General features: G+C 47.0%; 1 protein-coding gene across 5 annotated transcripts in view; it reads left to right on the top strand.

The window, feature by feature from the left end:
- The first annotated feature begins 555 nt into the window (after positions 1-555).
- The window catches only part of SETBP1 (SET binding protein 1), a 283,375-nt gene continuing 259,232 nt past the window's right edge, over positions 556-24,698 (top strand). For 4 of the 5 annotated variants that reach the window (XM_072859829.1, XM_072859828.1, XM_072859827.1 and 1 more), the window contains exons 1-2: positions 556-1,045; positions 17,663-18,323. In XM_072859829.1, coding sequence (XP_072715930.1) covers positions 17,832-18,323 — 492 coding nt within the window. In that variant the 5' untranslated portion in view covers positions 556-1,045; positions 17,663-17,831. Of the gene's footprint in view, positions 1,046-1,080; positions 1,106-17,662; positions 18,324-24,698 lie in introns of those variants that run through there. The other variant, XM_072859826.1, reaches the window with a different exon arrangement.

Here is a 24,698-nt window from a genome sequence, read left to right as displayed (position 1 = left end):
GCCTCTCCTTTGCCCTCCCTCGGCGCGGCCCGGCGCGGAGCGGCGTGGGGCGGCGCGGGGCGGCGCGGCGCGGCGGGGGGAGCGGGCGGCCGCAGCCCCGCAGCCCGCCGGAGCTCCGGCACCAGCACGGGCCCGCTCCGGAGACGAGAGCCAGAATAAAGGGAACAGCTTCCTCGCCGCCAAAGCAGCCCTTTTCTCGTCGCGGGGTTTTGTTCTTTCTTTTCCGGTTTTTTTCGTGTTTTTTTTTTTTAAACTCCTGGCCGGGAAAAGCAAAACCGAAAACGCTTCCCCCCTCGCCCCCCTTCAAAAGGCCCCCAAACAACCAACAACAACAAACAGAAAGCAAAAAAGCCCCCCTCCAAAAAAAAAAAGAGAAGGAAAAGAAAAGGAAAAGCGAGCGAGCCAGAGAGATAGAGACAAGCTCCATCGATTTCAAATCCAGGATTTTATTCAGTGCATTGATTTTTTTCTTCTTTTTTGTTTTGTTCTCCCCTTTTTTTTATCCTCCTTCCCCCCCCTCCTCCTTTCTTTCACCCCCCTTCCTCCTTCTCCTCTTTCCCACCCCCCTTTTCCTTTTCATTTTATTTTGGATCCTGCTAAAATTAGCCGGGACTGCTCTGGGTGTTGCGTGTTAATTTGATTTACTCCGGGATTCCGGCTTCCAAGACGCCATTTTCCCCCCTTCTCGCTCTATCTCGCTCTATTTATCTATCTATCATTTATCTATCGAGCTATCTATCCGTCTGTCTGTCCGTCCATCTCCCTCTCCCCGGGTGCCTTCCCTCCTCCCCCCCGCCCTCCTCCCTCTCCGCTCTGCGTGTGCTGCGCGGCCGTGAGCTCCCCTAATCTGACAGATGAACACCGCCATGGGTTTGCCGCAACACAAGCAAAAGCACCTTTGGGGGCTGTGGCGAGGGATTGAAACCGGGATCTAAAAGAGAAGAGACAAGAAGGGGGGAATCCGAGGGAGGAGGAGGAGGAGGAAGAAAGAAGAAGAAGAGGAGGAAGCTGCTAAGAAGCCCCCGCTGCCGTTTTGGGGATATGGGTTAGTAAAAACAACAACAACAAAAAAAAGGCAACAAAAAACCTGAGCCATCGAGGAAAGGTCTGTCTTGATGATCCGGATTGCGGGAGGGTTTTACCCCTCTCTCTCTTCCCTCCCCCCCCCCCGCCTTTTTCCCCTCTGCATGCAAAAGTTAATGTCGTCTCCTTTCTTTCGTGTTGTGACTTTGCAATGGCGCGGAAAGGGCTTTATTTATTTGGGGGGGGGGAATATTTCTCCGCTGTGCCATGCATGCGAGTCCTCCTCTCCCCCTCCGACCCCTTCCCTCCCCACGCTTTGTGGCTAGTGGGGGGGTGTGTATGTGTGTGGTTGGAGGTGGGGGGTAAGACCGTGCTGCTGGGAAGGGGTTGCAATTTTTTTAGGAGTTTGCATAATGTATTTACCTCCCCTTATCCCCCTCCACCCCTTTGGTAGCCTGTATGTGTTTCCCCGACGGTGCCGGGGGTAGGTGGCAGCTATGTGTATGAATGTGGAAAGGAGAAGGGGGAGACACCCCCCCCGCTTCGTAAATTGCAGGTTAAGTGGAGCTAGAGAGCAACATTGTAACCTTATGTGTGTGTGAGTGCGAGTGTGAGAGTGAGTGTGTGTGAGTGAGTGTGTGAGTGTGTGTGTGTGCGCGGGGCCGGCGGTGCTGGGCGCCGGGCGGGGGGAGCGCCGCTTCCCCGGGGCGGCCGCCGCGGCCCCGCGCTTGTTTTGACATTGAAAAGGACACGCAGCCCCGAAAAGCGGCTCTTTGCAGGAGCAAAGAAGTGTGTGGGAAGTGGGGGGTGGAGAAGTGGGGGAGTAATTAGCAATGCGGGACCCCCCCGCTCCCTCCTGCTCGGTGGTGAAGTGAGGCGCATTAATGGTTATTAATAAGCCGGTGATTGCCGCCCCCGGGACCCTGGTGGCCCCCCTTACCCCCCCCCTCCCCCCGGGTGGAAGTGGAGTTCAGCTTTGGGCGGTTTGAATATCGCCGATATTATCGGGGGGGGGGGGGGATGTGTTTGGGGGGGGGAGCAAAACGCAGCCTGCAGCCGCGGGCGGCTATTGTCAACTCCAGCCCTGGCGCAAGGCTCCCTGCCCACCTCCGTGCACACACACTCACACACGCTCACTCACACTCTCTCTCTCACACACACACACACTCACACTCACACCCCTTCCTCTCCGGGTCTCCCCGGCGGGCAGTGGGAAATCAGGTCCCTCCGGCTAGGCGGAGGCCCCCTCCCGCCCTTGTTTCCCTGCTTGAGTGTGTGCGTGAGCGTGTGTGTGAGTGTGTGCGTTGTGTGTATGCATCACGCCGGGCACTGGCGGTCCCCCGCGCTGCCCGCCCCTGCCTGTGTGTATTTATGTGTCTAAAAAGGCAGTTGAGAGAAGGATTTCCGATTCGTTTCCGCTTCAAATAAACGGCACTGATAATCTCGGGCCTGACGCCTGATGCTAAAAGGGCATTTCGCCGCCGGGAACCGGACCGGGGAGCGGCCGCCTGCGGCGGGGGTGGACCCGGCCTGGCCACCCCCCGGCGGGCAGGTCTCCCGTCCCCGGGAGGGTTTGCAAGGGGAGATGCGGGGGGCTTCCTCGCGGGGGAGGAGGATATGCATGGGGGGTGCATGGGGGGGCGGCTGGGGGGGACACTGCCCACCCATCCCGGTGCCGCGGGGTGGCGGTGCCCCCGCCCCGGGCGGGGGGTGTGGGCCGGCGGCTGCCGTGAGCACGGCGAACCGAGCCGGGCACTGGGAGGAGTCCGCCACAAGTAAATGCGGCCGGCGGGGAGGGGACGGGGGGGAGGCAGGGGGGAGCCGGGCAGGGCTTCTCCCCCCGCAGCAGAGGTGTTTCATTAGCCGCGGGCCCGCGGTGGCCCTGGCGGGGCCGTGCCAGGCCGGGCCGGGCCGGGGGGGACCCGCCGTGTTGCCTTATATGTCCATCTGTCAAACCGCAAAGGATGTGCGAGGCGAGCAAAGCGCTGAGCCTGCTAGTCCTCTCCTGTCAGGGAAAGTAATTTGATCCTTTTCGTATTGACAGGAGGATTTCAGGGGTAAAGGACTGCTGGCAAATCCAATCCCATGTCGAATATTATGGACCCAAATGGGAACAATTATTGATCCGACAGCCCCTGCAGCCAGGACTAACTTGGTGCAGGCTCCAGTAATGATATAATCGGCCGTCTAACATTAGGCAGCAATAGCACGAACCTAAGGAAACAAGTGTCTAGGACCTTTTATCTTAGATGGGAGAAAAAATGTCTATCAGGGAAAATGTGCAAGTGGCTGCTTCACACACACCTTCCTCGGCCTTCGCTGAGATTACTCCCCTCAGTCTGAACCTACTTCCACTCAAAGGAGAAACTTTTTTCATCTCCATTTGTTTTTTAGCTGAAAGGAGAAAAAGCCCTCCAAACAATGTAGTTGTACTTTAATCTCTGCTTTTAGCTTGGAAGGGTTATGTAAAAGCAGGGAAAAAAAAAAAGCAGAAACACTCAGTGAATGGAGACTTCTCCTCCATCACTTATTGGCTTTTGCTTTTTTTTTTTTTAACTTCTCAGACTCAAAGTTTTAATTGAAACCAGAAATCTATTGAGAAGTAACTGAGCCAAGAAAACCTCTTTTTTCTCTGCAACTAGGGATGGGGAATAAATAATTTTTTGCTGATGTTATTTCAAGTTGTTTGAGCTCTTTGGTTCCTGCCAAAAAGCCCAGCATAGATTATTAACACATTATCATTTTAGGAGGATGCACTCTCTGAAATGTAATAAAATAGTGTGTTAGGTTTGTGCAGAGCTATAAACTATGCTATTTGTTGGCAAACAAAAGAATCAGTGGCCATGATTTATTATTAATAATAATCATAACTGAGCTATTTAGCTTGACTTGATATTTACTGGGTTTCTCTACTGAGGTTCCTCAGTATTATTTCCAATAATGTACTTTGATTAAGTTGGGAACTGTTCTTTTTTAATAACTGCTATTGCCATGTGCTTAATTAACTCAAGGAGTTAAATGCTTGAAAAGGTCCAACCATCTTTTTTTTGCTTCAGATGCTGCTTAATCTCCTCTTCTGGTCTGTTTTGACACATCCTTTGAGCTCCTTTTCCCCAGCACACACATCTCTTAGGTGTAAGTGCCAGTTTACCAACAGGACTCTTGTTTTCCGTTACAAGATTTGGCTAATCCCAGTTTCAGTGTCTTTTTTTGCCCTCTCAGTAGGGCTCAATTGCTCACACATAATCTTTCCCTTCTGTTTTCTTTCCCCTTTGGACAACACCCTCCAGGACTGAAAAACTCTTGCCTTGTGCTCGGAGGCTTGCAATTACACAGCAATTTTGACTCTTGACCCAACTAGTAGCAAGAAAGGCTATTGTCTAATGAACCACGTAAAAACAGTTCTGCAATCTAACAGATTGCTGTGATGGAAATGAAAGCTCTCCCAGTGAATTGATGACTGATTTGTTTAACCATATGCCTAGGCGGTCTTTCTTGCTCCCCGTTAACTACCCATCTCTGGAGTATCTGTGATCTGTGGATCTGCGATGATGTTGAAAGGCAGCATTAATAACTGCCAAAATGTGCTCCATGATGCATGGCCAAAAGTAGGGCCAACTGAATAGGATTTAAGCCATGTTCAGAGAATTCAGCATGTCATTTTTGCCTACCATAACATGCAGGCATGCAGGGTTTTGAGAGTGTTAAGTGCTGCGATTAAGCATGCATTTGATGATGAGAAAAGGGCATCAAATCCGTGCACAAAAAAAATAGGTGGTCAGATGAAACCTATGGCAAAATCTAGCATCGTTGCTGTGAAGTCCAGGCACTTTTAGGGCAGCAGTGATCCAAGGTTTAGAGCTAGTCCAAAACCTAGCAAGAAAGGCGAAAGTCTGTGGGAGAACTTTAGCGGAGAAAGTTCCCAGTGTTTTGCTGCAGGGCTTGTGGTTTCTACTGGGACTGGTTTGGCTGCTATTATAGGTTCTGTTCTCGTTACTTTCTCTCTTGCCAACTTGATAAAAAAAAAGAGTTTCCTTTCCCATTATTATCGTTGAGGAAATAAAATGACTCATCCTTTTAGGAAATTGTCATCTTGATTAAAGATGGGCTTTAAAACGCCTCAACTCCAAGTTTTAGCCTGGGGGGACTGTCAGATCTGAAAATGATTTCCAAACTTTCAAGGTTGGGACTGCTTTGCCTTCTGATACGGGCATGAAATCAGGTTGCAAGCATGCATTGTTAGCACAGTTGCTTCTGAGGTGCACTCAAACCCTTAGAGATGGTTTCTTTCTCCTTCTCCCAATGTGAAGGCTTCACTTGATGTGGCTTCAAAAGTTCATTGTGTCTTCGGACCTGCTTACAGATCTGCTGGATGCTGGGAACAAGTGCAGCTCCCCAGTAGGCACCCGGATTCTGCATTCACGTTTAACTTGTCGTAGAGAGAGCAAAGCGAGGGGGATAAATAGGTGGGGACAAAAAAAAGGAAGGCAAAATCATTTCTTAAATTGAATAAAAGCAGTCAGAGAATAATGCAGCTTGTCTTTCAGAGCTGAGCAAATGTGTGAAGGAAGTAGGGGGTGGTAATTTCTGTTTATCAGCTCTTGAGAGGGAGCAGAGTTAGGGGCTATTTTGCCCTTTTGGAGTTGGATTTACTTTGCAGCACAGATTGTCCAAACACAATGATGAGCTTTTACTGTAAGCTGTGGGGCAGCTGGATATGAAAAGGAATCTTCTGACATTATTTCATGTAGGCTTTTGTTGTCTTTTATGATATTGAAAATTTCAAAGAGTTCTCAGGTTAGTCACCTCTCTCTCTAAAAGGCCAAATCAAAACTCTGGGCCTCAAACACCACGAGGACTGGGAGGATTTGATCCAGGCTTGATTATGATCTTTACAGCCCTAGTTTACTTCCCAGTCCAGCTGGGGATCTTTGCAAGGTCTCAGGCCTCTGTATCTCTATGATCTTTGCCTGGCTGCCTGTCCACCGAATCCATGTGCTGTTGGCAGTATGTGACGATGACCCTGTTGACTTCAGATGTGAAGGGGAAAGTGATGGGGCTGAAGCACAGGTGACAAAACAGGAAGGTGGCCAGAGAAGTACTCAGGGGAGTCTGGTCACTGGTGTTGCTCACAGATTCCAGGATCAGGTTTACTCTTGCTTATGAGTGGGGACAGTGGTGGGGCTCGTGTACGTGTGCAACCAGTGCAGGTCTTGCAGGGAAAAAAGTTGTGCAGATGATAAGGATGAGCCTGAGTTGTCCTCCCTATGTAGGGCTGGTGAGTCTGATAAACTTCTTTGAAAGCAAGCTGACTATGTGGAAAAGCCATGCAGGAGGAGACCAATTTCCATGCAAACACGAGGTCAGAAGGTGGTGGCAAGGCTCTGACCTGCTCTGGTGAATACCAGAGCACAGCATGGCCCAAGGCTCGGCTGTGCAGTAGATGATATATTTGGATGCAAATGCCTGGCAGAGTGGGGTGCTGGGGTTGTGGCTAAATGCCATTGTGGGGTGACTTACTTAGGTTCTCACTGTCTCTGAAGGAGTGAATTCCTGTTTCGGTAAGGGTTCCTGTGCCGTCCTGGGCAGTTAAGGACTCTATGAATGTGTCAGTGATGAGAGCAAAGCTTCTTCTGCTGTAGTACGGTATCTTCTGTAATAGTGTTTGGGAAAGTTGTTCAGAAGAATGTGTGGTAGGCAAGCATGGGGTAACACAGGACTCACTTAAATACCTCAAAATTAGAGATGGGTTAAAGATCGGAAGCCTGAGGTTTTATGTTACTTTGAAATTTTTGTTAGCCTTAACCTTTAAAACTGAGAGATATATATGTATACAATGAATCATTCTGTTTCTGTCTTGGTATTTTAGCAGATGGGGAAATTGGTTTTAAGATGGAAGGGAGAAAATGATGATACTCAAACCAGAGGTCAAGCTGCAAGTCGTTACAGGCATGTCTTTCCTCCATATGAATCCACATATCCTGCATATCCTACTGACGTGATTTCTAAGACTTGGACACTGGCCTAACTTCCCTGTGTGTTTCCAGACCCAGCATATTCTGGAGCGATGCTGTGATCCATGCCTACCTCTCCTCGAGTCTTGCTAAATTTTTGGCTTTGGAGAATGCAATGGGGTTTCCACTGAAACTCCTCTGAAATCCTATTAGTTTGCTAGACAAGGAAATCCTTCCTGTAGTTTTTTTTTTCTTTCTTTTTTTTTCTTCTTTTTTTTCCTTTCTTTTTTTTTCTTTCTTTTTTTTTCTTCTTTTTTTTTTTTTTTTTTTTCTTTTTCTCTCTAAAGCCTTCCTATGGAGCTCTATAGTGGGGATTCAATAGAATTCTGTACAGAGGAATAATTCTCTACTGAATTCTTCAGTTCTTTTTCAGAAGGGATCAGAGACATGAAGCTTAACTGGGGGAGTTTAGTAAGTGTTCGAACAGGATTGTATACATGCAAAGTATTATAGCAGGCATCTGGGCAAAGTATTATTATACATGCCCATTATTCCTAAGGTTGCAAAACAGTTTAAAATATGAACCCATATATTCACACCCTTGTAACTTCCATAAACCTTCACCTAACGGGCTGAAAAATGTCATGCTTTCTCTTTGCTTGATGGCAATTTTCTTCCTGAAAGGTTGAGTAAATTCTCTCCAGCTGTCAGTTGTTCCTTTTTTTTTTCCCAATTTATTCAGAAAAAGTGAGGGTGGGGGAAAAAGAGGAAACACTTTTCCCTTTTAAATTATTCTAACCACATGCTTTTAAACATGGCAGCCATCTAACCTGCCGGGCTTTGAGCTGATAAATGGATATAAACATAGGGCTTGTTGAAGGCCTCTATCTTCTTTTGGTGTGTGAGGGGGACCAAAAAATGGATGTCATGGTTTCTGAAGCCATGACAAATTAAAAGTGTCATTGTAGGCATCCTAAAGTCCATCAAGATCTTTTAGTCTGTTGGCTTAAAGAGAGTGGCACTGTCCCTACAAATCCTGCTGGATAAGTGTCATAAATGGCATTTGCTATAGGTGTTGGTTTATATTAGATTCCAGTTCTGTGTCATGGGAGGTAGTCACAGAAACATAGGTCCTGCTTCTCCATCCTTTTATCAGAGATGAAGACACATCTGCTCTTAAAACATGCTGCCTTTTAAGTGTGGCTTTCAGGCCAGGACATTTTCTTCAGGCTTAGCTCAATGAACAGATCTCCCAGGGCCCTCTGAAAAAAATAGTGCGAGCAACAATTAAAATAACAATAAGCTGCAGCATGGCCCTAGGCAGGGACTGGGGCCTTATTCAAACCTGCATCCATCTCCAGCTGGGGAGCAGTGGTATGGATGCCTCAGTTCAGGGGTCTCTTGATCCATCAGAGCCCACAGACCAAACTTTGCTTGGTTGGGACCTAAGTGAAGGACTCAGATTAGGAGACAGAGACCTGTATGTCATCAATGGAGAGAGGGGGCACCCATGACTGACTTGACCTTGGATTCTCCCAAATTCTGATCCCATCCCAACCTTTAACATCCTCCTGAAGTCAGTGGCATTACATAACAACCCAAAATCCTGGTCCTGCTTGAATAGATATTTGAGTCGTGAATCCGGTTCTCCTGATCCTATTTGTCAGCTCAGAGAGAGTCCGATGTGTGCAACGCCGCACAAAGAGCACAATGAAGTAGTTCAGCTGGAGAGGCCTTTTGGGCGTGCAGGTACTCAGCAGGCTCTTATCTCCCGTCTGACTCAATTTCTCCCAGCACTTCTGTAACCACTTCCTCTTCAGCCTCATTAGAGGTGAAGCTACTCCTTTCCTTCGCCCATAGCAGCTGGCGGTTATCTTGCCTTTATTCTTGGCCTCGGGTCTTCCCACTGGCATGCTCCCGACTAACATTTATGTCTCTTGACATCACTGTCCCGGCACCATGGGCTGCTCTTTGCCCTATGCGCATCCAGCCACATCCACTTGTGTTCTGCGCTGCTTTTGCCTCCTGCTTTTTCTTCTGCAATCCATGAGGCTTTAAGGGTATTTCTTGTTTTGCTGACCCAGACACTCTCTCCTCCCTCAAAGCCAAAAGACTGATACATACTGCAAGGCAAAGCAGTCTCAGTGCCTTCCTCTAAATACCCCAAATTATTGCTCTTCTTCTTGCATGCCCTTTGTATGCCCTATTTTTGCACAGTCCCCCCTTGATGCTGGGAATGCTTGGTACCCTATACAGCACCAAGCAAGACACCACTGCTTACTCAGCATGGAAACATACAGTGCAAGCCTGCATGGACAAAATCCAACCTTTCTTATTCCTAGTCTCATTTGAAGCATGCAGAATTGAGTAATATGGTATGTGTTGTTTGTACAGCCTCTAGACTGGGCACAGGATAGATCCTGGACCGAAGCCTTTTTGGTCCTCCTTGTGCCATCACTTATGGCTCTGAGGAATGGATGCTGAGCCAAGACCTGGTGCATTCCCTGTCAGATGTGTTGTTTTATTTTATTTATTTCTTTGTTTTTCCTGAAGGGAGGGAAAGCTGGTGTATTTGGCACTTGTGCAAGTGAAAATGAAATAATGGAGGAGGGGAAAAAAAAAAGGAGGCAGGAGGAGTCCCGTGGCAGCAGCAGTAAATAAAAACAAACCTCTTGTTAATGATTTATATAGAGAAATCATTTTCCACACGTTTCAGGGTGCAGAGGGAAATGTTTGATCAGAGGGAGAAGGAGAGATTATTGCCCTACCACAACGGTGTTAGAAGGAGGCTACTGTGTCTGATGGCAGCTCTCCAAGAGCAGAGTTGATCTAGGAAAGTTTGATAACACAGATGATGGAATTGTGCAGGGGTTTGCTTTCTGTGGCTGGTCTCTGTGCCAATAACCTTTCCCTAAATACCCATAAAACTTTCCATTTGTAGCCTGCAGTGACTGCCACTACCTCCAGGATGGTGTGCTTGGCAGGAGCTGGCTATAACGGAGTAAGCATTTGAAGTCCCCTTCTCGTGCATGTTGACACTTTTCCCCAAAGAGTTTTATGTCTGTTGTTAATGGAATAAGATTTATCCTTGTAGTGGCACACACTGCTGCACCCAGCAGAGTGCTCAGGGTATTCTCTTGGATGATGTCAGGAGTCACCTTTGATTATACATCACACCGAGAGTGATGATGCTTGGTCTGGGAGCTCAGCAACCTGGTGTTGAACTGACGTAGGCAAATTGCCTAGCTTGGCTCTTTGTGTTGTAATGAGCTGGGGCACAGTTGGCATCTCATTCTGTTTTCTAGTGTCCTGGAGGCCTAAACTTCACAAGGGTGATGGGTAAAAATGACACACCAACTCTTGATTTCATTGGGATCAAACACTAGTCCTTGATTCAGAGATGTAAATCCAGTGAACCGAGCCCAGCTCTATAGCAGTCCTGCAGCAGCGTTTGTCTCAGAGGGCACAAGTGGGATGAGGTTGGTCCTTTAGAGACCAGAAGTCAGCATGAGGAGGTGTTTACAGGTCTGATGACCATACTCCCTTCCCCAACACTCAGATACAGCTTTAGGTTGTGAGTGAGTAGGTTTATAAAACCTTGGCACCGTTCTCAGGCAGGAGCTTGTAAAAGTCTTTGGGCAACATGATGGGCATCTCTCCTCCTACTGCAGATGGGTGCTTTGCTACGCTGGCTGTTGCCACAGCCGTACCTTGGGCAGTATTGCTTTTATGGGCCTTGTGATTTATGGCCGTGTCAGTTGTTTAATCATTCAGTTGACCCTCTCTTCAGCGCTGTACAATAGTTACTTACATAGAAAGGTGACTATCTGATCTAATTATGGAGTCTCAAACCTAATTATGGAGTCAAATATGATTCCATAATCTACTCTTAATGTCTCTGTGTTGAGAAGACAGATACACACGTGTGTAATGTGCACACTTACATGCCTCTGTAATTATGGATACGCTTAGGCTCTCATTTATTTCCATCTCTTTATTTTGGGAGAGGTGCTCACAGCCTCATCTGGCCATGAGAGCTCTTTGGGTTATCATGTCTTTTCCTCTCCAGTGTGGCTTTTCCTGGCTCTCTTTTCCACGCTTGGGCACGCTGAGGCAGAACCATCAGTCAGTGTTACTCAGTCATGCTGGTGGAGGTGCAGAGGGCTGGTAGCACTTAGATTCAGGGCAATCGGATGGAAATGAGTGAAGATTACAGTCTGCTGTTGTTCTGGTAACTGCCATTAATCCTTGCTCCTTGTTTTCATGTGGATAGACCACACCTGGGAGAGCTTGCATCCCTTCACTTCAGAGAAAACCCTCACATCATAACCCATGCAAAATCAGAGGCAGAGGTGGAAGGACTGGAACAAAAGCAGTGTTGGAGGCAGGGGGACCACACGGAGAGGAACCACCTTTCTTCTGTGTAACCCCCTGTGCATCTAACTCACCCTATTAATGAATCACATGCCTTAGTTAGTTAGTTTTATAGATAATCTGCAGATTACAGGCATTCACATATGGTCATTCCACTCGCAATTATTCATATCAGTTGAGGATCTCATACTGTATCTATTGTATATTCACATCTATTTTATACATGCCTATATCCAGGTATATCTTATAGATGGGAATTTTAGCAGCGTGCTTAAAATTGTCATGCAGTAGAGAGACCAATTTGCCCAGCACTGGAGATAGAGGCCAAATAATACATCACAGAAGCACAGAATGGCTGGGGTTGGAAGGGCCTCTGGAGATTGTCCAGTCCACCACGCTGCTCAGCGCAGGGTCACCTAGGGAAGGATGCTCAGGGTTGTGCCTGGTTGGGATTTGGACATGAGGCCATCTCTGATTCTTTATTAAGAGATGACGTTCATTTGTTTTGCTTGAAGGGGAAGTCCTTCTGCCTTGTTTCTGTCCTGATTGACGCAAGGCGGGTGAAAGGGAGAGGGTGTTTCCTATGGGATCTATAGCGTGAACGGAAAATAGCTGTCACAGTCATTTTTCCAGCTCCCTGCCAAAGCTGGGTTGTTCTTTCAGAGTATCATGGCCACAGGAAGTAACTAAGGCTGTGGTCCAAAGATGAGATAAATCTAGCTCCAGGGCTCTGAGCGGCAGATTACATATGCTACTGGTACATGATAATGATCCAGTATAAACTCATTCTCCTGGTTCAAATTTGTTCAAAGAAATTTGCAGTGGCTTAATTTTATCCCAGCAGACTTTGTATTGCGTCGTACTATGTCACTTGTCTGCACCATGCTGGCTTTATGGGCTCACAAGTTTTACCTATGCTCTGGAACTGCCTTTAAGTTGGCATGAAGAAAGTCTTAACCCCCATTTTATGTACTCTGGTCCATTCGATAGAAGTGTGATCAGATGCCTGTTCCTGATCTGCATCAAACTTGTGCTGCTAGTGATCTGGCAGTGCATAGACCATCACCACAACCACACTTGAAATTCCTAGGTTTTTGCAAAGCAATAATGAAGAAATAGGTTGGAGTTGTGTTTTTGGGGTTTTTTTTTTGTATTCCTAATGTGGGTTAACTGAGTTCAGTGCAGCTTGCTGCATGCCAGGCTGTTGGGTTTTTATGTCCCATGATGGATTCTGAAGTTTCACTGACACTTCTCATAAAAGCAGGTTTCTGACCAAAACTTTCCCTCGAGTGTAATGTGGGTTGTCCATTGGCCTCTGCCCCAGAGGCAGCTGCATTTCAGCAGTGGCATATATAATCGAGGAAGCAACCCAGGAGTCTTTGGAGTGAAAGGTGATATCTCATCATTAAATATTGCTGTATAGTCTCCAGTGCTTTGTGGTGAATGGTTTTAAAAAGATGGAGTGTAAAGAGGCTTCCAGGATTTCTGATATTTTGCAGGGATTAGGGATTTAACTGTGTGTCACATGAGAGAATGTGAGATCCAAAGGCAACATGATAGAAGTGGGTTTGAGAAGATATGGACTCTACCGTTCACTATGATATTCTCAGACTCATGCCTCAGTTTCCCCTCACTTGAACCTGTTCAATAGAATATTTTTCTTTTTCATCCTAAGGCATTTTGGACTCTATGGATAAAACGAAAGCAGTCTCAGTAGCTACAGTCATGGCTGGGATTAGTGTACTATGGCATGTGGGCAGTGTTTCTTAATATTGCTCCAAGCTCTCTGCTGGTGCTCCCAGTGCTTGAGCAAATCAGAGCAGCAGCACAAGTGTTGGGCAGCTGAACCTGGCTTGCTTGCATTTGTCTAATCAGCATTTTCTTGTTACTAATGTGGTTGCTCCTGTACATAGGATAAAAGCCATGCCAAGTGTTATACCCACTTTCACTTCATAGAGAATCCCAGATAGGTGGATTTCTCCCCCCTGCTGTGGGCTCTCACCTCTGTTTTTGTCCTCAGCAAAGTTTCAGTGTAATAACTTTATAGCCCTGGCATCTGAATACTTGCAAGCATGAGTAGTTGCCTGAGGCAGGAGAAGGGAGCATATTCAGAGCCCTTAATGGGAGGCATCTAGTATGACCCAAAGGGACTTTTACTTCAGGCCTTTGCCTCCAGAAGTGTGTTTGAGGTGCCTAGAGGAGCTGATAAGAAACACATGAGCAGCCATAGCAAGGCTGAGCACGCAGGCGTTTGATTATTTCTCAGTACTTATCAGAGGAAGCGTGAATCTCTCCCTAATTAAGAGCTAATGCCAACTTCTGTGAAATTTGTTGTCATTCACCTGTGAATTATCCTCCTCAAATTTAACTTGACTGCAGGAAGCTTGCTAGTGGTAACACTTTCCTCCTGAAGCTTAATTCAGATGGTGAAATGCCTCTGTAGTTGCTTATTGAACGGGACTTGATGCTGGTGAGCCTCGGAGGCCTGGAAGGGTAATAGGGGTGAGCACTTGAAAGTCTAGACAGCCCCCATCTCTCGGGTGTTTAAGATAGAGCTAGAGGTCTCCTGGAAAATCTGCTTCCTCCCTAGATTTCCAGATCTGCACATTGCCAGCTAAGGCAGAAGAGCTGCTGGAGGAAAAGTGTTCATTGCTGTCCCTTCAGTGCTTCTGCTCACAGGCAGCCTGGACAGGGGAGATGGGGCAGTTTCCAAAAGAGGTTACATGTTCATAAGCCTGAAGTGAGGTTTCCTAATTAGTCAAAGTGCAGGTAGCCTGCTCGAACAAGAAAGACGAGTATAATGTCCCTGCACCCAAGTCATTTAACTATTAACCCTGGAGGAGAGTAAGGAGATACCTAAAACAATGACCCAGTTAATTCTGCGTGGAGTTTGAGCGCAGGGTTATTTGTTGCTACCTGTGGGTCTGGTGATATCATCTGCAGGCTCTCAGCAGAACAGGAGGCCAATATTTTTAAGGGGGATTTTAAGGTGGATTTGGCATGAACTCACCTGACACTAGTGTAATGCAATTACTTTATTCATCTGTTGCTTGTTTCTACTGACTTGGAGGCACACAGCCAAGCAGGGATGAGGATTTGGACATCATGACCCAGAGCTTGGGTCCAAGACCCACAACCAGACTTTGGAGCAGGAGCCTGGCTTTTTATTCACCCTCCGTAAAACATTACCCAATGATTCAAAACCTGAAAGACCCTTCCCAGCTTGGAGCCATGAGTTTTATTTCAGCTCCCGTTCAACATAGGGTCCCAAGCGGGTTGGTTCATTACGCCAGTGGCTGTGGTCCCTTCCCTGCACCCTTGGTGGCTGTGGGCACATCCTGCTGCCCTGCCTGCTGAGCTAGATACTGTCTGCCAGAAGCCTGCTCCTTTTTACCAGCAGCAAGAGAGGTTAAAAGCCTGTGGGCGGAGGCCAGCACAGAGTGCCCATTGTACATGCATGCATACCAGAGCAGTAACTCCCTGGAATGCTGCACCGCCAGGCTTTTACCACCTTGTGTTTGTGTTGCAGCCCAGGAGTGTGTGTACATTGTGTCCCTCTCCAAGGAGATTAACAATGTGAAATGGCAGATAAATAGGACAACCTTTTTTTTTTTTGATTGGACCAGTTGGAAGAGGAAGGTAACCCTGGCTCCCATCGCCTCCATAGGCATAAAGGAGAGGCAAGGTGCAAGGTTGGTCAATTAGGTGGAGTAGCTCCTTGGAACTGGGTGGCTTTAATGTACTAATTGCGTTAGTAATTAGTGACTACCACATGGTAAACACTTGGGTTCAAAACGATGTAGGGGCATTAACTAACCCACCCTACAATGGGTTTGTATGACGTAAGCGTTATCCTTGTTTCACAGGTGGTGAGATGGAGAGACTTGCTGACCGCAGGGTGAGTCAAGGCAGGCATGCAGGAGATCTTGGGTCTGTTAGTTCTTCAAGATCACCTTAAATGACACCAGTGGCAGCAGCTCTGGGAAATGAGTTTCCGCCCTATTGCCAGAAGATGTGCAACTTAAGCATAAGTGTTTTTATTGTGTACTTCTATCTACTATGAGCTACAGAAACCATCTCTAAGGCCAGATGGCAGTTCAGGCTCCATGATAGTTCTTCCTTTTTTTTTTTTTCTGCTTGGGCTGTCAGCTTGTGCTATTTATGGGAACTTTATTTGAATTTGTGTCTTCTGGGACCTGGGTGGAGGTCACCCAATGATTTCATGGAGCTCTAGGATGCTTAGGGCTTTCCATTAGTAGCCATATGTGCCAGGGTCAGACAAGTGACCTGTGGCCATACGCCAGTGGAAATGTGGATATATTACTAATAAAAGGTGCTTGTTATTACTTCTTTTTGAATTTTAAGCTCATACAAGGTATTTTTAAAAAGCAGAAAGAAGCTAGTGGTACAACTACATGTGAGCTGTGCTTTAAAGTAGAGTAGTCTACACTGATAATGCTGTTATGATTTGGTGATAGGTAGCAAGATCATTTTTGTTTCTCCTTTACGGTTTATTGCTACTAAGAATGACCTGGGAAATCCCTGGCTGTGCTCAGATCTTGCTTGCAGTTGGTCAAGGGGTGGGGTTTGGCAGTGTAGCAGAGCTAATCTAGCAGGGAGCTACTGCAGAAAGAGTAGGTCTGCACCCCCAGCACCTACTCCTGGCAGTGCCTTCTTGTTTCCTTCTCCGTATGCCAGAAGTGATACTCCTCTGACCCACAGGGAGCTGTTTCTGCTAAAGTAGCAGAAAATATCTCTGTTTCTCTCTGAGATACTCTTCTGCTAATTTTGTAGCCTAAATTGCCTTGCCATGATGGGCAGTGGGGGCTGGCTATATGCGGGATTTTAAGGACGGTTTCTGAAAGCACCTCAACACCTTTAAAAACACCCTACATTTATTTTTTTTAACCAAATGTTTGGTATTTGGCTTAGCCTTTCTGTGTCATTGGGTGATACATCTTTTGCCACAGAATCGTATAGGTTGGAAAAGACCTTTAAGGTCATCAAGTCCAACCGTAAACCTAACACTACCAAGATCACCACTATACCATGTCCCTAAGCACCTCATCCAAACATCTTTTAAATACTTCCAGGGATGGCCGCTCAACCACTTCCCTGGGCAGCCTGTTCCAATGCTTGACAACCCTTTCAGTGAAGTAAAATTTCCTAATATCCAGTCTAAACCTCCCCTGGCACAACTTGAGGCCATTTCCTCTTGTCCTATCACTTGTTACCTGGGAGAAGAGACTGACCCCCAAATGAACATTCACAGCTTCTCCCATTAACCTTGGCCTAGACTTTGTAAGGTACTGAATACGAGTGCTTCCATCTCAAAGGGTTCAATCTGCGATGTTTTAAAGAAAGCCCACATTTGAAAGCATGAAAGCACAGTCTTTGCTTCAGTCAGCCCGAGCCTTTGCCACAGAGCAGCGGTACCCAAGGACATGAGGAACTCTGGAAAACATTGAGTTTAGCTTTCCTCCATCGCCCTCAATACTTGGGTCCCTGATATGCTCTGCAAGATTCACCATCCCTGGAGGTATTTAAAAGCCGTTTGGATGAGGTGCTTAGGGACATGGTATAGTGGTGGTCTTGGTAGTGTTAGGTTTGCGGTTGGACTCAATTATGTTAAAGGTCTTTTCCAACCTATATGATTCTGTGATTCCCAGGTGGATCCTCCTGTGCTTTCAGTATCCCAGGGAGCATTTTGCACTGCAGACAGTGTATGCCTGGCCCAGTATGTGATGAATAATTCATCCAAAGCAGAGTCCCCCCGGAACAGCTGGCAGCTGAGGGCATCTCTCTCTTGCCTGAGAAGTGAGGAAATAGGGAGTTTGAAACTCTTCTGCCTGATTCATAGGGCAACACCATGTTTTCTGTGCTCTGATGACTGGGTTATTGTTTAACGTGATGCAAACAAGTGTCTGCCTCCATGTTTTTTCCCTCTAAAAAACCCTGTGACAGCAAGCACTTTGAAGTAACGAGGAGGTTCATGGGTGTGGAGAACTGGTTGCCCCCTCATTTATTTCCCAAGTCCAGAGTTGAAGGCGTTTGCATTTATACACCATTTTTTTTTAATATATCCATTTTCATCAATTTAGCAATACATGTGGCTATCGTTCCTTGCTTTGCGATACCAGATCCAGCCCTCAGAAATGCCGGCCAACCTTGGTTCCCGTTTTGGTTCAAGGAAGGGCATTGAGATGCTGCAGGAGAAGCCCAAGCATGCCCTGCTTCAGTCATCTCCACACTCGTGTTTGATACGTGTGCGTATACTAACTTCCTTTTTTTCTTCTCCTTTCCTTTGACAGTGGCAGATTTGGTCACTTCTGAGCTCCTTGCAGCCTCTGGGCAATCGGGACGTTGAATTTGGTGGACAGTTACCATTCGTTCCCCGGGATTGTACTTGCCCTTGCTCTCCTCATCTCCTCTTGTGCTCCCCTTCCCTCTGATAAAACTCCAGGGCATTGTGGTATTGCTATGGAGCCCAGGGAGACTTTGGGCAGCTCCCGGCAAAGAGGGGCCGAGGCAGACTTTCTGCCAGCCGCCGTCACCTCCGCGAAGCCTCCACCTGCCTCCGGCTGTGTGGGGGAGACAATGCTGCCTGCGGCGGGCTCGGGGAAAGGGATCCCGGTGAGCGGCGAGAGGCTGGAGCCCGAGGAAGAGGATGAGTTGGGTTCTGGGAGAGATGTGGATTCCACTTCTAATGCGGACAGCGAGAAATGGGTGGCAGGAGATGGCCTGGAGGAGCAGGAGTTTTCCATCAAGGAGGCTAACTTCACGGAGGGGAGTTTAAAACTAAAGATCCAGACCACCAAGAGAGCTAAGAAGCCCCCAAAGAACTTGGAGAACTATATTTGCCCTCCCGAGATCAAAATCACCATCAAGCAGTCTGGGGAGCAGAAGCTTTCCAGAGCTGGGAAAAATAGCAAAGCAGCTAAAGAGGAGGACAGATCACACTCCAAAAAGAAGGTAAGTCAAGTCCTATTCTTTCCCGTATTTCCCCTTTCTCCTGAAAGCAGAGGGAGAGGGTAGGATTAAACCTGCTCAAACAGTTTGTGTCCGAGGCATAACCTTTGCAAGGTTTGCAAAGCCCCACTTGGCCACGGAGGAGGTAATACAGAATGGGTATCATCCTGCACTGCTGCGTATGCTGCAGGGGTGATCTTGAACTATCCTTCAGAGGAACCAATTTGGAAGGGATCAAAAGTTCAGTCGGGCCTCTTCTATTTTTGTGCGTAATTGAGATTTAAGATTAATCATTACATGAGTGATAAAGGAAGGAGCCTACTTCTAAACTGCTTTGTGTCTGAGCACTAATGCTCGAGCCTTTTGGCAGTTAAAGCTTTCGACTACATTTTTAAAATACAGGTATGTGCACAGCGAACAATTGAATCCATTCCTGTATACTGGGTGAAGGGCTCCATTATTCTTGATTACAGCATTGTGCTAGCAACACTGTAGTTATGCTTCAGAAAATACTTCCATTATAAGTCTCATTTTCTTCCAGATGCGTATCATTTTCTTGAAATATCCTTCTGGAGAGAAATTTTTGGTACTTTTAAGTTTGGGTAAAAATTTATTTCTTTTTTTTTTTAATTTAGTCAAAGAGAGGAAGAGGGAGGGGAAAAGAAAGAAAAACCTTTCTTTGTATGAGCTGTTTTCAGGAGCACTCTTTTGTTTTGCTGCTGGCTTGATTTTTCAGTAATGTGCCCTACACTTGGTCTTTAAAACAAATTTAGTTCAAGTGTTTTAAGCAGCACTGGTGGGGGGAGGGACACCTGGTGACTACTCATGTTATTTTGGGTGTAGTGGTGTTTTCTGTCCTATGCGTTAGACAAAGGAGCTTTGGTCAGGTTGAGGCTTTATCACAGTATAAATACTTCACCTCTGCCTCCTTAGCAACATGTGGGCATCATGATGAGTTCAGATAGGAACCCAGATTTGATGTAAGACTCATGAGTGTGTCCAAAACCTGGACAAACTCATCTGAGATGTAGACATACACTGATTAGAACTTGGGGGTGACTTGGCTTTCCTGCTTATGCAGCTTGGATCCCTTGCTGTGCAGAAAGTCCCCACTTCTCCCATACCTTATACATGTGATGGATGCTCACAGAGCTACTTTAAGCCCTGAGGAGGGTAATTGCCAACATCTCTCCCTGGAGACAGTCTCCTCCGCAGACTGACTTAGACCAAAAATCTGATAACTCTAAATCACTTATTGAAACATCAACATTTCCCACTGACTCAAGGCAGAGCCCAGGGAGATTAACACTGCTCACTCTGAGAGTACTTCTCTTAGAAGCTGAACTTGAAAAAAAAAACAAAATCAAGGGTGTTTTTTTTTCCTTAGAATCCTGCTAAATGGCATAATCTGTGTGCGTAAAAAAATAGGTCTTTTTAGCACAGCAGAGGTTTGGCCTGGTAATACACTGAGAAGAGATTTTCCCACCTATGGAGAAGGATGTACTGTCTTCTTAGCACTGAGCAATGTCTTATTTCCACTTCCCTTTCCTCCCTGAATACTTGTAGAGATCTCAGGGGAACTAGCGGTTGTGTGAGACCATGCTCAGTGACAGCAAAGGTGTCACAAGCAATCCCTCCATGGCCATGTAGGGAGAAAAAAAGACTTGCAAACCACTGCCTACCATGCATGGACAGTGGAGAATATGACTGCTTAGAAATCGGAGCTTTCATTTCTATTTATCACCCAGTCAGACAGGTATGGAAGGCATGTTCATTCCTCTATGTGGCCATCCAAAAAGGTTAAATAAATAAAGCTAACTATAAGGAAGCTATGTGTAAAAAAAAACAAAAAAAAAAACCAACAAAAAAACCCAAACCCCAACAACAACAACAAAACACCTTGTAGTGTGGTTACGCTCAGGGTGAGACTTTAGTTGCAGAAAGATAAGGAGTTTGAAAGAAGCGGATCATGGCCCAAACGTGGCTGCATCCAGCTTACACTTGTGCTGTGAGGTCCGAGCTGGCTGGTGCTGTGTTCACACCCTGTGCATAGGCTGGAAGCACTTTGGGACAGCACTGGCCTAATCTGGTCATTAAAACAAAACAAAACAAAAAACCCAGCAGGTGGATGCTCTGAGCAGATGGGGAGGGGGCCGCCACACTAGCGCGTGCATTAGCATAACACCCAACGGCTTCTGTGTGGCAGCTGCTGAGCTGGGGCCGTGGCAGAGGAGTCCCCAGCAGGGATCTGGAGGACCCCAGTGCTGAGATCTCAAGGGGTTTGATGCCTGGAGACCTGCAGCCTGCATCCCCAGGATGGTAAATATCCTGCATCTCTGCAGCTGAAGGGATTTAGCTCGTGATTGCCTCTTAGCTCGTGGGTTGCAGGATCAGGCCTTGGCTGTAAACATCTCATATCAAGGGGTGATGAAAGGCACTACAGGAGAGGGAGGTTGGAAATCAGTGGGAGAACAGTTCCAGTGCTGGCAGCGCGATTGCTTTCAGTGGGAGAACAGTTCCAGTGCTGGCAGCGCGATTGCTTTCATGGCTGATGCTTGTGTCTCATGGCAGTTACGGAGATTTTTGGGGGAAGATAGTTAGGAGGAAAGAGCAAGTTGAAACTCTAATGGAGCTGAAGCTGTCTGGTCTACCTGTGGGTTTCCCTGGGAGAGAGGAGCATGCAGGTACCTTCCGCATGTACATGCAGAACTGTTGAGAGCTGCAGTGGTGGTTAAATAAAAAGTGATTGTCACATTTAAATGATTCTGGTGGGTTTGATATTTCAGAGTTAGGCTGTTTGACTGCTTGTTGCTTTAATCAGCACAAACTCCAGAAAAGCAGCTACCGGCAGCAGCAGCAGGGAACAACGCATTTAAACCAGTGGGGCAGATCTTCAGCTGGCATCACTCCACTGTCCTCAGTGGATTTTTGCCAGGAGAGTTTGGCCCAATCTACAAATTACCCTTGTGCATGGGAGCAGCATCACTATTTGAGTTTATCACCTTGCTTATGGATGCAGGGCATATATACAGGCCTCACAGACCCGTATATAAGGATGGAGAGCTGAGCATAACCCGAGCTGTAAGTGCCATGCTCATGTCTCCAGTGGGTGGGAGCGGTTGTCCTGCACATCATGGAGTAGCACCTGAATTTATCTTTCCCCCTGAGGAGAAGCAAACTCTATCAGGACTTGAAAAATCACTTAAGTTTGTTGCATAATAATTTCAGCCACATCTCCAGTAGTCCCCAGTGCTTTGAAATACCACTTCAGCATTCTTGCAGGAGTTTCAATACACACAGCACAGAGGGCAAGTAACAAAAATATGGAAGCAATTTAAGTAACAGCATGTGGGTACACAAAGGACTGGTAATGCCAGCAATGTAAAAAGGGGCTGTGAACTGAGGATATAGCATTTATTCAGTGGCCATTTAGGGAGGAAGAAGATATGCCTGTTCCTAATCTTTCCACTGCTCTGCTAATTAGGCAATAGGGGCTAGTGCCTGATTTCTAAAGCTGTGGTCTGGGGAGTGGTGGTGATTAAAAGGGGGCTCTGTGGAGAGCCACACTGCTCATGTGCGGAGGCCTGTTTTTTTTGCCTTTGATTCCAGCTGCTACACTATATTAAGACTTAAACATACATTAAATACTTTCCTCATGTTGCTTTTCTGTGTGAGCAATTGCCCCGGGGATGTTATGTGATCATGAATGGGAGGGGAAGGAATCCAGGAGAGGATCTTGCTGGGTACGGTTTCTGATGCCCTGGAGCAGGGAGGGAGGCAGGGGGTGAGAGAGCATCAGTGTTGGGAACCTCTGCTCTGCCGGCTTGAATGCTTGGCTACAACCCAGCAACTTTTGGGGTTTCTTTTAAGTCGTGACCATGCCAAGTTTCACATCAGCTTCCCCTTCTTGAAAATAAGAGTGAAGGTAGTTTCCTAACCCCTTTCCCAGGGCTGCTCGGAAGATGAATCGTAGCTTGGGCTGTCCATGCAGCCACTTGTATGGCAACTGGAAAGCGCACAAATGTTCTGTAAGCGTTTGCTCTTATTTCAACCCTTTGGTGCCTGGGGATGGAGTGGGCTGAACCCTTGCCACTTCTAAACCCACAAATAGCTCCATTTCATTTAGTCAGATTGGAGAGGGAGGGAAGAAAAAAGCCAGGAGCCCAAAGGATGTCCTGCTGCATGTTGGCAAGCCCTGCAGCCGCCACTCTTCCACCTGCATCAGGGTTGCTTGAGTCCAGCGTCCTCAGCATCACTAAAGGTGCCTTTTCCTTTGGATAAGGAAACATGCTGTCAGTCTGGAAGACCACTGAAAGTGTGGCACCAAGTGCAATGAAGCAATCCATCAGCATTCCCTGCCTGTCATGTAGCATTTAACAAGCCCCAGATGAGCAGTATTTCCCTGGGTTTGTTTTATTTCCTTCCCCCCCACCCCCGGCCCCCACATTTGCTGCTCTATCTATTTTCTTGTCTCTGCAAACACTTCATTTTCCACCCCCTTCTTTCTTTAAGCATAGCCTGACAAAGTTTCTTTGCAGCTTTCATCATATGCATAATGTCCTGCTTCGGGGAATGTAAACTAATGTTTTTGTAATTATTATTGCACTGGGGTTTTTTGAGAACTTGGGATGGGTGAATGCATTTTATTGCTGGGAGATAAGTGGCAGAAAGTCAATTGGAAGTAGAGCTTCCTTGTGTGCACCCAGAGGAAACTCTATCCTTGGATTTTCTTGCAACATTTTTTTTTCCTTTGAGTTCCTGTAGGTATTTGCCGTTTCTCTGCAGGAAGCGGTTCTAGCAGTTTTTCCCTTGAAATTCAATTCATCGTCTTCCTTTCCTCTGCCCTCCACACGCAACTTTCTCCTGCGGTTCACCTTTCCTTGAGGACTCTCTCATTCGCATGCTTTCCCCTTTGTACCCCTCCTTCTTCCAGAAGATCATGAACGCTTCCCCCCCCTCCTTCCCCCTTCTTTGCATCACTGACTGCACATTGCACTTTCCTTCCAGGTTCTCATGTGCATCCGCAGGTCTTGTTGGATTACCCCCGTGCCAGACTCCTCTCCCCGGTGATTTGTGTGCATGATCATCCAATTGCTCATAGTGCATGCTTATTCCTCTTTGCTAAGGGCATCCCTGTGTGAGATGTCCTCTGAGTCAGCTCTTGTTGCGATCCCAAACGTGGTTCGGGGAGTTGACATAAGTGCTTGCTCTCTGTGCTGCATGTGGCTCAGCAAGGAGGAGAAGGCACTTGCTCATTTGTGGTGGTACCTGCTTGAAGTGGCAGGCTTTGATTTACAGCTTCTTTTTCTTTTTTTTTCTCCAAAGGATAGAGCCTCCATAGCCCTTTCAGCCTGGACCTGTTTCTGTGCTGGTTTGGTCCCCACTCTTGCTTAGCAAATCCTTGAGGCTGCTCTAAATGATGCTGGTGGCAGATACTTGAAGCTCACACCAGCAGTGTAGACCTCAGTCTCTGCCCAGATTATGGAATAGTGGTAGAGCCCCAGAAGTGCCAGCACAGCGGGGAAATCTTCTAGTTGTGTTTAAGGTGAAATTGGCTTTTGAGCAGCTGAGAGACCAATTCAGAGCTGCTCTAACAGGCATGAGGCTCCTGGTGTTTATACAGTCTTTCTACACAAATGTACGGGTGCAAAGCTACACAAACTCAGCTCTTTGATATTCATCCCAGGTTTCTTTTTGGCTAGCTTTTCTTTCTACTGCATTATTGAAGGCACAAATGAAACAGCTGCAGTTTGGTGCCCTCCCACCACAACTACCTCAGGCTCCCCCCAAAAAGAGAGCAGGAATGAATTTCTTCGTAAAAACTTCAGAGCTTAAGAAACCAGTTTTGCTATGAGCTGAGAACCACTCAGGTCCAGGTTCATCTTGGTCCTTGAAGGCACCTGAGGTGCCCAGACTGGGAGCTGAGTCCTCTTGGGCCCCCACGTAGTCACCTGGAGGAGGCTGGTCCCTCCTGAAGGTGGTTCAGTCCTCCCTGTGAAGAGCAGGGAGGGCTGGATCCCAGCTCTTACCCTTCCTTCTCCAAAGCCTGCTGGAGTAGTGTCCGCCTTGCATCATGTCATGGATATCTTGTGACAGGAATAAGGCAGAATTTCTTTTCCAGCTCTATGCTCTGCCTGAGCCAGCTGATGCCCATCCCTCACTGTCTGTCTGCTCCCAAAGAATTGTGACTTTTTTTTGCATGTAGTCAAGTATTTCTTAAAGAAGCAAACATCTGGCAGTGAAGGGATGGGCTGGGGAAATCTAAGCAGGCTTTTACTGCTTAACGTGGAGTGCCAAATGAGGAAGACTTGCTGTATTTGATTGGCTGCCATATGACCAGGGCTTGTGGAGGCCATCTGTGTCAAGGACAGGTTTTGT

The sequence above is a fragment of the Ciconia boyciana genome, chromosome 4 (genome assembly GCF_034638445.1).
Source record: "Ciconia boyciana chromosome 4, ASM3463844v1, whole genome shotgun sequence".
In the NCBI taxonomy this organism is placed as follows: Eukaryota; Metazoa; Chordata; class Aves; order Ciconiiformes; family Ciconiidae; genus Ciconia; species Ciconia boyciana.
The sequence above is the reverse complement of the archived record's forward strand: the minus strand, read 5'-3'. Positions and strand labels throughout refer to the sequence as shown.